Source organism: Gymnoscopelus braueri (genome assembly GCF_963280865.1).
Source record: "Gymnoscopelus braueri genome assembly, chromosome: 21".
NCBI classification, from domain to species: Eukaryota; Metazoa; Chordata; class Actinopteri; order Myctophiformes; family Myctophidae; genus Gymnoscopelus; species Gymnoscopelus braueri.
In genome coordinates, this window is record NC_137623.1 from 40,158,119 (window position 1) to 40,172,719 (window position 14,601).

General features: G+C 40.3%; 1 protein-coding gene across 2 annotated transcripts in view; it reads right to left on the minus strand.

Moving 5' to 3' along the window:
- The window catches only part of tlcd4a (TLC domain containing 4a), a 98,055-nt gene that overhangs the window by 66,446 nt on the left and 17,008 nt on the right, over positions 1-14,601 (minus strand). Inside the window, exons 6-7 of one of the 2 annotated variants that reach the window (XR_013932323.1) lie at positions 13,473-13,546; positions 12,091-12,976 (exon numbers count right to left, since the gene is read on the minus strand). Coding sequence is in view for 1 of the 2 variants with exons in the window: in XM_080417181.1 (XP_080273307.1) it covers positions 12,655-12,976; positions 13,473-13,546 (396 nt within the window). In the remaining variant the exon portion in view is untranslated. Of the gene's footprint in view, positions 1-7,701; positions 12,977-13,472; positions 13,547-14,601 lie in introns of those variants that run through there. The other variant, XM_080417181.1, reaches the window with a different exon arrangement.

Genomic DNA, 14,601 nt, shown 5'->3' on the forward strand with positions numbered 1-14,601 from the left:
TAATTGCCTTGAAGCCTAGTCAGCCAAAAACAGGGCAAGTGGTCGAGGAATTAGAGGGTCAAGAAAACAAGTGTGTGCTGCAAAGTAACCTTCCCTAGGAAAACCCAGTACAACCCTTCTACTCTGGAGCTCTTTACTCGAGTTGGTGCCCATGTTTCCACCTTCTCGTCAGGAAGAAACAGAATTAAGTTAGTTATTATGTTTTTCAACCACCATACAGTCTTATTTACTTAAGTTTAAGTTTTTACTTATTTTATTCATTCAGCCACACATTTCTTTTGGTCTTCATCAAGCGTCCTAGAATGACTGTCCGTCTGCCATTTCGCCGATCAATATTTTCTGTGCCAGAGTGTCGCGCTCTCACCTCAGGTTCGTTCTTTGGGATCACTTATTGAAACGTCCAGATAGTCTGTCACTTTTTTTTTCCTCATCTCACTCTCAATACACCCCAGCCATGCGCAGTTGACCTGAAAAGAGAGATTTGGTGGGAAAGTAATGTCATCCCATCACCAAAATTAACTGCACACTTCGAACAGTTGTCACAAACACTGGTGAGATGAATCAATATTTGCTCCAGGTGAAGCCAATACTGATAATTAAGAGAGGACAGTGCAGCAAAAAGCTGCTGGTAAGATGTCCTGGCTGCTATAATTGTGTGTGTGTGTGTGTGTGTGTGTGTGTGTGTGTGTGTGTGTGTGTGTGTGTGTGTGTGTGTGTGTGTGTGTGTGTGTGTGTGTGTGTGTGTGTGTGTGTGTGTGTGTGTGTGTGTGTGTGTGTTGCAGGTGTACCGTCTGTGCCATCCATGCCAGATCCAGTATGACTTCATCGGCAATTTGGAAACCTTAGCCACGGACTCTGAACAGCTGTTGAAACTCCTGGGTCTCGATCACCGGTTCCAGCTCCCTTCCGGCCAAAAGAAACTCACAGACGCCAGCTGGTTAAGTCATTGGTTTGCGCAAATCCCTGTGGCGATGAGAAAAGAACTGTACAAGTTGTTCGAGCCGGACTTTGAATTGTTCGGATATCCAAAGCCTAACAGTGTGCTCCTCCAGTAGCCCTTCTCACAGTGCCAACGATGGTGTGTTGGATCCAATACCTCATCTAGCTTCATGCCAGTGAAGCCTTCGATAGACTGCTCTGTAATAGCCATAGAATGGCTGATATTCCATACATTTCATGTATGCCGTATACACAGCCATAGAATGCGGAATACATTTTCTGTGGGTACTCACTGCCCAATAATTAATTGCTGTGACTTGGGGTCAGCTCTTGGCAACACTGGTCGTGACAGCTGTCTTGTATGATGAATTAATATGGCGGTTAAAAAAATCATTTTATTTAGTTTTTAAAGTGTTTTTCTGGGATTGCACTGACAAAGTTTATATATTTGTAGGCCAAATTGAACATGTGTGTGTTGTTTTGTATGTTCAAGGTTTCTTTGTTATTATATCAAAACAAAACAAGTTGTAAGTTTCCAAAAATAAATAGTTGAAACTGAGGCACCGTTTTTTTTCTTTTTAAAGTTATTTGGTAAGTGTTTGGATATTGTGTTTTGACTCTGGGAAGGTGAAAACAGACACATTCATTGCACTGACCCAAGTGTGTACCCAGACAGCACCCAGTGTCGCCGCCATGTCGGATTAGGAGCGTTAAATCGCCAATACATCCCCAGACAGCACAGCGACATAGCGCCGATGTAGGGCCTATATGCCTACATCCCTCTGTAGCATTGTAGGCGCTATGTAGCGTGGGGACCGTTTGCTCACTGGGAAGATGTCTCTGCGACATCGCTGGCCGCTGCTGCGCCGACATCGCGGCTCTCTCTGTGCGATCTTAATCCCAACGGTTCAGCGTTTATCCACCCTTCACCCTCTCCTCTTCCTCCCCTCGTTCTTTCCTTGTCCTCTCTTTATCCTCTCTTCTCACGCTGTCAATTCTACACTACTCTACATTTGCAAACACTGTTTTATTATGGTTAGTATTTTCAAAAATACAAAGATTATTACTGTACCATTCCAATCAATTCCCCATACTTGAATTATGCAGAGAAGTGGGTTCATATATGAACAACATTGAAAGTTGTTCATATATTTGTTGTAACAATTTGCATGTGACAATATAGGAGTCCACATATTCATCGCATATTAACGCCAAACTGTGAACTAGAGATGTACAGCTACACCCATTTGATAATCATGGCTACATTTTGGGGCTCTGGCTCATGGACTAAGAGAGAGAGAGAGAGAGAGAGAGAGAGAGAGAGAGAGAGAGAGAGAGAGAGAGAGAGAGAGAGAGAGAGAGAGAGAGAGAGAGAGAGATTGGTTTAGGAGTGAGATGGCAAGAGGTGACTGTTTATCCAATCCTATTTATTTTGGAGACCGGGCCACTGGTGCTGGCTCAGGCAATAAAGCGTGAATGCCTCTCTGTCTGCTCTGCGGCCCCAAAACAATGGAGCTGACACTGTTCCTCATCCAAATGCGTGAGGGTTATATTCCCCTAAGGGACAGCGACACAATGTAAAGTCAGGAGGGTTAATGATACTTGTGAATAACTCTCTGAGAGAGGGGATATAATATAGTGAAGACATTCACAGGTGTTACCAGTGATACTAATGAAGGCTCTGTTCCATTCTGGTCAAACAGAGTCAGGGTGCTGATATTATGCATGTTGACTCACTGGAAACACTGCTACACCAGTGGGACTAAAATTTGGGTCCAGGTACCCTCATGGTTCCTTAAGGGGTTTCCAAATGGCCCCTTACGGGTGTGTAACTCTGAGAGTGTACAAATGGACGGGTCCATTTGGTTCCATTTGTACACTCTCAGAGTTACGGGGGTGAATGTCTTCTCACTACTATGGCTGCAGTGCAGGGGCTTAGCTTCTCACTGACTGGAAAGAGACTGCAGAAACTGCATCTTGGGTGAATGTTTCATTTTGAATATGATCAATGATTTTTTATGAAATAAATAAATGAGCAGACACAATTGGAATTAGTAGCCTATAATATACATTTGAAGCTGATAAATGGGATAGGCCTATTGATTGGATGGAATTGGTGACCCACCTGAAAATGTATTTTCTGTTTACTAAAGAGCTCGCCAGATGTTACTGATCAAACACTCTATAGTGGTAATAGCATGGATTACTATCAGAATACAGAGTTTTAACTTTTGTGTTAAAGTTGTTGCTTTTGCATGTTTGTAAATGGGTTGATATTGACAAATGCAACATTATTCACTACATTATGTTTTATTCTCACCAACTGGGGTAAAGCTATTGGCCAGCAATATTCCCTTTGTCCACTCGAGGGCGACACAGACTGTGGGGGATTGAAAACAGAGGCACACAGTCCTAAAAAAGCATTTCAGGCAGTAAACACATGTTTTAACAAAATTGTCCTGTATCACTCAACAAAGGCCAAGTGTTTTAAAAGTTTATTTTCTTCTTCTTTGGTGATATTTCGGCAGTGATGTAAAGTAACTAAGTACATTTACTCTGTACTTAAGTACAGAGTAAATGTACTTTTACTTCTACTCCACTACATCAAATCAAATCGTACTTTTACTCCACTGCAATAATTTTAACATGTTAGTTAATTGTTACTTTGTAGATTTTGATTATTACCAAACATGCATTAACCACTTCAGCCCTTCGGCCATTTGAAAATAGCCATCGAAGCTCACAATACGTCAATGCAGCATGTGAGCTTAGATCTGCTATTTTCAAACGATTTTTATACATGACTCAAAGACATCATAGGTAAACGTTTCATGCAAGAAATGACTTTATTTATTTTTTTTATTTATTTTATCCCACGATTTTGTAACCCTATTTTTTACACCCAGTGCCAATTGTCTATGTAATCCTGGGCACTACCTTCCCTCTGCCAACCTAGGGAGGCCAGGGCCGAGCTCATGCCTCCTTCAATGCATGAGAGCCAACTGACCTTCTTGTCACCTGACAGGGGAGAGTTTCCCTGGTTGGACGTAGCGCGTGGAAGGAACACGTTATTCCAACCAGTTCCCTTCCCCTCCATCAGGCGCCCCGGCTGGCCAGGGGGAGGCAGTATAGTGACCAGGATTACTGCATGTTTTTGTGAGGGTACCTACCCTAGGAGACACGGGGAGAACATGCAAACTCCACACAGAAAGGAAATGACTTTATTTCTAACATTTACCCATGATGTCTTTGAGTCATGGAGAATTTTTGTTTGTAAAACATTCCTAAATGGTGAATGAAGAATCCAAACATGAAGAAAACACTTGATGAATGGAATTAATCCGAGACCCAAATGAACAGCAAAACTATAGGCTATAGAAATCTGTCCATTTAAGTCCAAAACATCACTCACATGATTTAAATTCTCTTCTGCCAAAGTCTGCTGAAAAAACATACCGAAATACAGAGCCTAACGAATGTCATCATGATTTGAGTGCATGGGGATCTCATTTTAAATAAGCCACTGTGCTTTTATGAGCGATCCAGTTTAGAGGACCTTGTATTGTGAATTGTACTTGTACTGTTTCCATGTCTTTTCTAAATAAAGGTATTCAATCAATCAGTGGTGGTCGAAAAAGTACTCACATTTTTTAATTAAGTAAAACTATCAATACTGCAATGTAGAAATACTCCGTTACAAGTAGGGAGACCGGGGATGGTTGTCACACTTTTTACTCTGACTTGAATTGCTCATCAACAACACATCTGATGATAATCACTCCTACATTAGAAGGAAGCTTAAGGTCTTGGCTTGAAATGGGTATAACCTTTTTCCGCTTAACTTATTCTATCAGGAAGTTATTAGCCATCAAAGTCACACATTGTGACAACCAACCCCATACTGGGGTAGCTTGTCACAATGTTGGTTTTATAAGTCCTTTATGGGTTTCCTTTTCTCACCTGCACTTATTTCTGCGTTGTTTTAATAATGTTACCTTTGTTCTGTTTTTTTTATTGTGCCAATAAATAAATCAAATCAATGCACAGGGTCGGTTGTCCCTATAGTTAATCAATGGGATGTGATTTAAACATTTGATTTAAAAAAAAAACATTTGTAACTTTTTTGTCTTTTAAGCTAGAGACACACTAAGTTTTTCAATGACTAGAAACACCACCCCCAATACCCAAGGCCCTTTATAGTTGTAAACCGGCTGGGTGTCACATAATATGTGACAACCAGCCCCAGAAAAATTGAGACAACTAACCCCACCTGACCATGTGACAAACTTTCAATGCTAGCTGTCACATGGCTGTAGCTAGCCAATGACACATGGCATCAAAATGAAGCTATTGACTTCCTCTTTCTAACAAGTGATTTGTTTTTAAATGTCTAATATCCTACAAACTTTTATTACAAAACCAACACCAAAATAAAAGGTTACTCCGACACCTAAACAATACAAAATCTCATCTCAATGTCTTTGATGTCTTAAAACAAATTCCCAGGTAGAAATGATGCTTGATGTTATGTAACATGACTGATATCAACATGGTGAAACAGCGCCCTCTAGTTTGGCTGTAATAAGCACTGTGACAACCAACCCGTGTGACAACCATCCCCTGTCTCCCTAAATATACCAAGTATTGGTGTAAAAATGTACTAAAAGTACCAAAAGTATAAAGTACTCATTATGCAGAATGTCTTTTCAAATGTATACATATTGAAATTAGCAGATGTGAGCGCATTGTGAGCTTGTAAATCGTCTATTTTCAATGGCTGAAGTGGTTAATGCATGGGGTATGCTTGTAACTTTCAGAGTACACGGTGTGGATGGCCTGCCCTCAACAGGGTCCCCCTCACCCCAATGACCCCGTACTCCTGCAGCACACGACAGCATGGGGTGTAGTGGAGGGGGAACGCAGGGGAGCGACTCTCCCCCACTTCTAAAAATAGGATTTCGGTTTTGGCCAGTGACGAACCACTTGAACCCCAGCCAGGGGCGTAGCGTCATGAGGGCCAGTGGGGCCACGGCCCCGGTCAGTAAAGACCCCTGCCCCGTCTATAGCTGCTCTAACTCCGGGGCAAGATTCGCCAGAAAAAAAAGAATTCTGCACCGACAACAATGGATACATTAGTGCAGTAACGTTTCCACCACTGAAGGATGGAAGAGGGTGTTGTTAATGTTGCTTTATGGTCGTTTAATTAATTCATTCATTTTAAAAAATTGCACACGCTTAAGTTTGCGCGAGTATGTGTCCCAGTGCATGCTATGCGGCTGACCCCATGTATCCGTATTATTGGGGGGAAATTTGGCCAGAAATAGCAGATCTACAAGATCACAGCGTGACACGTTGCTTGTAGATCTGCTATTTTTTGCCAAAGAGATTTAAAGTATGGGAAAAGCGGTATAGACGCACTCCTCCCCACTTCTAAAAGTAGCTCTACACCCCTGACAGTATACTCTACCTCCTGATGGGGACGGAACCCGGTCCTATGCCTTCTCCAAATCCACAAAACACATGTAAACCAGATAGTCATGCTCCCAGTCCCCCTTCAGGCAAGAGTAAAGATAATTCATATATTTTTGTAAAGTGTTATATATATATATACAGAGGCAATATGCCCTAAAAATATGTTTTAAACTTTTTATATGGCATCAGTCAAAAATAATAAATATTTAGGGGTAGAGTGATAATGCATGTTATAGAGGCTATTTTGGCACACCATTAATGTATCATTTATGCAAATACGATGGAGAGGAGGATGTCACAGTCTTTCCTTTTTTTCTCTCTTCCAACATGGGGTGTGAGTACAAGACACGACCGCCCTCTGGTGGTTGACATGCGACACAGCTTGGTGACAAAGCATCATAAAGAGCACATTCAGAGCATACATTAACCACTTAACCCCCAGCATTTGGTGTAGATTGAAAAAGAACGCTCAAAGCACAGAGCAACGTTTTAGTGAGCTGCTCAGTTGCTGCCCACTGTGCTGTTTTAATTTTGGATTTTTGTGCATCACACGGAGAGGGAAATAAAGCTTGATAAACCTTGAATATTATATTCAATATAATATAAAACCTGTAGCTTGGGCGCACACACACAAGCGCGCACACACACACACACACACACACACACACACACACCTGGAGATCATCAAAGTATAGCTTTAAGTAACAAATAATGTTTTATTTCTTTATTTATTGACAAGGAAAATATTTAGCATATTGCTTTATTGAGGCAAATGACATTGTGTGAGTTGATTAAGACAAGGTGACTTCATGTTGTACATTAAAACAGTGGCTCATAAGAATAATTAGGCTATAAACTCTACCATTCCAACATTTCTTTTTTTGTTTTTGTATCTTGTTCTTGGTAAATGGTTACCCACCTCAGCATAGATGACATTCTAAAACAAGAAAACAAACTAAAACAAAGCCTCAAATAGCTACATTTTAGCATATAAAGGGTAAAAAAATAAAGTGACCAACAATTTCTCTTCTCCATTACATTCACCAGATGCAGCATACAAACCATGACCTCTGTTCAAATTGATGACCCACGAAACATTCAGAATGTTAACTATACAGAAGCATTGACTGAATGATAACCCTACCACGTCACCTATACAGTGCTTTGTGTTATGTGTAGGTTTTGGACTAATACGCATTGACTTGAATGATAATCTTACCACGTCACCTATACAGTACTTTGTGTTATGTGTAGGTTTTGGACTAATAAATAGACAATTGTATGTACGTATATGATGCAAGATATTGTTTATTTGCACTGCCCAGATTATTGTTATAAACTGTGCTACTTAGTCAAGTATTCAAGTATAATGTCCCCTCAGTGATTACTTCTGTGCTGGGTATCGTAACGAACATCGCTTTATCACCCTCCTCATGATCGGTGGATTACATTGTGGCATAAAATAATACACTCAAGTTAAACATTATGTACCCAGAAGAAGAGAACCAAACCAAAGAACAAAATTCAGCTTGCAAATGTACGTTATTTTGTTTACAGTGCAATCGCCATGCAATACCACATGCAGTTTTACAGGGTGCATGAATATATACCATGCATAACCTAGTGTACAGTGCCGCAGCTAGCTCTAGAAGGGTCCCATTGCCCCCAGACCATTTAATTGTTACCTTTTGGTTCCTCTGAAAGGTCGCCAGATATCATATTCACTGGCAGGCATCATATCACAGGACTATCATCCCATAATTATGTCCCTTTAAAAATATATATAAAAAAAGTTTCTATCTGTGATCATTAAATGGATCTTTCAGGCTTTTGCACAAAACCGTACTGAACTGGGCTTGGACACGAATGTGCCAATTACGTTTAACCTCAACAGCTGTAAAGGGCTATGTGGGAATTGTACCTGTAAATGCAACGGTTGAGAGCACAAAGTAATAATGTCTCTCATAGTGAGTGACACAGTATTTAAGCTACAATAACCTCTGAAAGGCTAACCACAGGAACCCTTGGGTCCCTATTCTGAGCATGTAATAATTTAGGCGGACAAAACAAAACAAAATGTAAGCAAACATTCAGCAGAAATCCGATCTACAAGGTCTGGCACAGGAGCTCGTACATCCGCTATTGCTGCTATGTGATGTACAATGAAGTGTTGAAGGGTTTAAGTGGTAAAACTACACAATGGCTGCAGTAGAATCTCTTTTCAACAGGTACCTAGAGTTCATAGTTACTCATTCCTTTCCAAATATGTATGTTACAAAGGCAAAACAATCACATTTGACAGGCACCTGAAATGGAAAATAAGCAACACAATATGCGTACAATCTACGTGGAACATGACAATCACAATGTGTTTTAAAAAAGGCAACAAAGCGCATAATACAATGCTTAACCCATCAAGACCTGAGGCCAACTCAACAAATGCCTTCTAAATCCTAACAGTTTTCTGCAAAACGTAGCTAAAATCTAAAATGACACAAATGTTTTCCCCGGTTTTAATGGGTTAAGATGGCAAGGCCTACCTTACAGCAAATTCCTAAGTTCCATGAAGTTGATGTGACAAGTAACATATTGAATATTCATGACTTCACATCCACTTTAGGTTTTTGTTTAGGACACAAAAACAAAATTAAAGATTTAAAGACATTTAAATGACATTTAAATGACAAATTAAGCATTATTATCAAAAAATAAAATGAAACAATAATAATGCACACACTAGTTAGCCATCAGAATGTCCCATTTCATCTCTTGAAACCTGTTACAAGTGTTCAAAAATAATGTTGTTGCCTCAACATGCAGGGACACACGCTGTTTTCATTCATTGTCTAGTACATGGCAATACCATTTCTCCATAGGATGCAAGGACATAAAACATGAGTTGTATTTGGAGTGTGAATAGGACATTTTCTAAATGAAAAAAAAGAAAGAAAAAACTGTGGGTAACGGAAGAGTCCCGAGTTATGAGTTATGAGGTACCTATGCAGTTTGCATTTTATTTGCAGGCTAACATTTTCCAACCCCTTCTTGGAAAATACAAACATTCAAATACTACAGCAGCGTGCAGCAACTTGACAAATGTTGTACATGGTTAAATCAGTTTGCCCCAGAGTAAAGATTCATACATATATGTATGATATGAATACAAAACAAAAATACTTTTTGTATCAGACCAAAGGATTGAATTGTAAAAAAGAAAGCATTTTCTGAACGGCTTAAGCCATAGTTCTCTGTACGGCAAATTTAAAAATAAATGCCTGATCTACATGCTCACAATGCACGATGAGAGCTTATAGATCACTATTTATGCTATTTTGGAAACAAAAATAAATAATTATGATGAATCTGTCCAGAATAGGGACGCCAGGGTTAAGGCCTCACTATGTACCTTTTTTTATTAGTAAATGTAATTTGTGTGTATGGTAGAGTATGATAATACAATATAACAATACAATTGGGGTGGTTGTATGTGTCTCCCTGCTCTTCTATTGAGACATTTAGATCGTGTCAAAGGTCATGTCTCACCTAGACACAGGATCTGACACAAATTTTGACCTGAGGGTCAAGATTCAATTTATCCCCCGAGCAGGCAGGCAGGCTCAATGGTAGAAATTTCAGCAGTTGCGCAGGAAACCGGGTTCAAATCTGAGAGGAAAGTTACATAGTGCAGCTTTAAAGCTTTAGTGCAGATGTTTCTTTGATGATTACGTGTTTAGTCTGCACTTTTCTCTGAGTTGAGCGTGGCCACTGGCCAGACTTTGAAGCTTGTTTTTGATGCTAAGTCGTGAATACCTTTAGCCTACTTTTTGGGGGGAGTTTCTGCTTGCATCATCTAGAATACAAACACAGCATGGACATTCGGTTTCCCTTTCAGTATCCTCTCTCTCTCTCTCTCAGAGACAGGAATACAGTGTATGAGTTCCCTAAGGTACAGCAGGATAGCCTACATATTGATTACAAAAAGGCATCTCTATCATTGGCTGAATATATAAGAAATAAATTGCTCTGGAAAGCAGCTGGATGAGCGTAAATAAATATACATACAATTATGCAGATACAGAATTCAAGCTTTTCTGGGATAACTTGCCCGTTTCAAGAAATGTCTTCAAGGTTTACTGTTTAACAGAGGCTCTTAACCACATGAACCCTGGCATTCCTATTTTGGGCATGTCATTATAGGTAAAACTTTATCAGGTGAGCTTGTAGATTGGCTATTTTAAAATAGCCAAATTATAAAATAGGGCTTGTGTGGTTAAGATAATTGAAGTACGGTGGATGGAACTTCATTTCACTCAAATTACTTCCCTGTATGAAGCCACTCCTGTCCAGTCCCAGTGCAATACTCAGTAATGACTACTGGAATTACCAGCATGTTGAGCATTAGACTAACTATCTTATGGCACTGACCATTAACTGAGGAATAAGAAATTCCCCAAACAAAGTACTTTTGAGGTCCCCCGAGGGTGTTGTTTCCCCAGTCCCCCTATAACATGAACTCACGTTTTCCATAACTTAAACTCAGGCAACAGCAATAATACAAAACAAGTTACTACACAGCAAAATCCTCAGAGTTGACTCTGAGAGTGTAAAAATGGACCCTCACAGGTCCATTCATTTCTTTTCAACGTACAGCAAGAGTACAGTAAACCGTGTATTACCTGCTCATTGTCAATGACCAGTCCTCATCATGAGCAGGTAATAGTTACAGAGTTTTGCTGAACGGTTCATGGTACTGTATGGGAGATGGCCAGCGCTATGGTCCAGCGTATCTTGACTTCTGCCCACCTTTAAAAGAAAGACACTTTCCATTGTTATGCCCAGTTACATAAAGAGGTATGGAACCCCAGGCAGATTTTGTAGTTTTTTTTCCTGTGCAGGATAAAAAATTACTGAAGGGTACAAAACATGGCAGGCGAGTTACTAATGCAGCTGCTGCTAATACAATTAATAATGGGTGTGTTATATTGTGCAAGCATAGAGAGTAGTCAACAGTATTCTCAATGCTTGCACATGGGGACACCTAAATCGAACACACGCATTATTAATTTCATTAACTGCAGCGTTGTATGTTGCTTACATCATGGTGTGCTACAGTATAAGCAGTGTTGGGCTAGTTTTTTACTTATTACTCCCTGCCATGAAGCAACTGCACCACTCGTTACAGGTAATTGCTTCTTTTTCTCTGCACACGCTGAAAAATCCTGTTGGAACGGGTCCATTTAATTACATTTTGTACACGCGTCGAAGTTAATTAGCATAAAGGATTTGACTGTTTATTCAACATACGACGCCCCAGGTAAAAAAATAAATATAATATAAATACATAATTTGCACACTATCTCGTATAGACAAGGAATAGGCTTGATGAAGTTGAGCTGTAGAAAGCATTAGATGGACTGCCTACATTTGGACTGCTAAACAAAAGCTTTTTCCGGATCGAATAGCTGATCCACAGCTGATCGGGCAGAGAGAGAACACATAATGTTGTAGGTACGGAGATTGAAAAGTCTCATTCATAGGCTATTCACTCATGGACTTTAACATTGGACATTGTAACTCCTCCCATTTTGGGCGGGAACCCCTTTTTGTAACTATATACCTTTCAAGACGGGAACCCCTTTTGGGGTTCCTGTTGCTACAGTATGTACAGTATATAGCAACATACATTGTTTGTAATTTTTGAATAAATATTTTAAGTTTTTCAGAAAACTTAGGTCAGGATTTAGAAGCCGTTTTTAGAATCGGCCTCAGGTCTAAATGGGTTAAGGGTTGGGGAGTTGACTGCGCTGTTGCCTTAAGGATTGTAGCCCATCGTTACAAAGCAGCATACTCCTGACAAAATCTAAAGAATGACAACACGCAAATCAACCTACATATTATTACGTCTCTACTCTCGACGCACAATTTCACCAAGGCTCGTGAAAATTTTAAAAAGTTACTTTTGGAGAAAAAGGTGTAATATTATTCGGTATATTACTCCATACTAACGTGTTAGTTTTACCTCGTCGTTACTTACTAACTCTGACTAGAACGTCAGCCTTATGCAGCCTGCCATGTTCTTTCCCTTCTGTGGTTTTTAACCAACCAGAAAACAAACTACACAATCAGCCTCGGGTGTCATGCCCCTTTAACGTACAACTTCACTGGCGTGTCAGTGTCCAGCTTTGCATTCAACGGCAACGTTGTCTCAGCTCTGTTGGGAGTTCCGTTCTTCACGACTGGCTCTCAGTCCGTCTTCCCGTTCTCGTGAGGTGTGTCGACTTTGGGTGTCCGCCGCGCTGAGCGCAGCACCCTGTAACAGCCGCGGGCAATCTTGTGCATCCACATTACGTTCATGACATCCAGGCAGATGCTGGCACTGATCCAAGCCATGCGGCCGCCCGGGGGCACCAGGTAGTAGGCGTCGGTGCCGTAGACGGCGTACATGCGGGCGTAGTATACTGGCATGACAGCGATTCGAACCAGGAAAAAGATGGCTGCCATGGCGATGCCATTGACCATGTTGGGCCGGGAGGACTTGGCGAAGCCAAGCACCTCAAAGAACCAGCTGAAACACAACACACCCAGTAGGATGGCGATAAACTCAGGGAAACACATGAAGGACAACAGGACAGCTAATGAGATCATTCAGATGGATAGCTCTATAATGACAGCAAGATAGAACTACCAGGGTCAAATTGATGTAGACACATTTCTCGTAAGTTAGGCTATTCAACCAGAGAAAGGACAAGGGCAGATATGCCTATTATAACATAGCAAGCCATGTAAGTGACATGTTGTTCATGCATCTTATAACCATAAGATCTAGTAGAGTTATGTCTTCTAATTCCTCTATAATCTTCTTGTACATAGAGTGAGAAATAGGCGTACAGCATACAGAACAAAGAAGATGGCATGTCTATCAAAATAGGAAAATATTCATGGATGTCTTATACAGACTTCTATACTACTACAGAATAAGCTACTCCTGTGAACATTTTGTAAATTAGCCGAAGAAAGCCAAGGATCTCAGAGACAATGGTTCGGTTTGTGAGGATACCTACCGCTGGTTCACACATGGAGTTGAGAACTCAGCCAGTAGACGGAAGTTTGCAAAATATGGCAACATTCCTATGCCCTGGAAGAACAAGGTGAGAACAACCAAATAGTAAAGGGATAAAACAAGACTCAGGAGTCACTTGGTTCAGAAGTGGGCGAAACAGGCGAGTTAGTTTCACACATTCTCCAATGTAAGAAATAGGCAAACTATCATAGGCAGTGGGGGTTTGCCCTTAAATATAACACTTCTGTTACGTTAAATGTTTTAATGTGATGCCAAATATTAAGGAGACTCTTTGGGTTAAGGATATCTTGGCTACAACTAGAACAAGCCTTTCTGAATATAGGCATGTCAATAATCAGATCAAAGAAACACATAACCTCTATCGGGGCACAAAATGACCCACCCCACCCCCCACTGAAAGGGAAAATGTAGTCTGTGTTCTCTTATTGCATCCTCTGCTGATAGCAGCAGATAAACGATACCATCAGAATCAAGTAACAGCAATGTCATCATATAGGTTTACAGATTTCTCTTGCTCCGAGGACTGGATATCAATATAGCTCAATTTTGTTGAATTTGAACCTGCTCGTGTGTTTTTCTCAAGATGCTTTTCTTAGAGCTAAATGTAAATGTAAAGCAAATTTGGTGCTTAATCTATTAAGGACATATTGCAGTGCAAGCCTAATGTCTTAGTAGCAGAGAGGCCTGTTTTTCTTTATCGTGGCCTAAAGAGCATGTGACAACCAAAGATTAGACAACAAAGCTAAAATGCCTGTTTATGTGTTTGTGCCATTAAGCTTAGTTAGTTAGTTTATATTCACTTACGACGTGTCTAATTCACTTTGGCATTGAATGTCATCATCTAAGTGCACCAATATTTGATATTATTCAGCAACAGGATATATTGAGTAAATGGCAGAACAGCAGGCTTTGATAACACATACTGAGCCAGCCACTAGATGAAGGAGCAATTAATAGCCATGCAGAGGAAACAGTTAATTTTTCATACATATTGCTTATAAGATCAGGGCCTGATGTACACAGCTTCTTAGATCATCTTCATTGACAATAAAGATATCAGTAATTTAACGTTGTGAGTCCTGGCCCCTATGAAATGGGATTGCTACTTG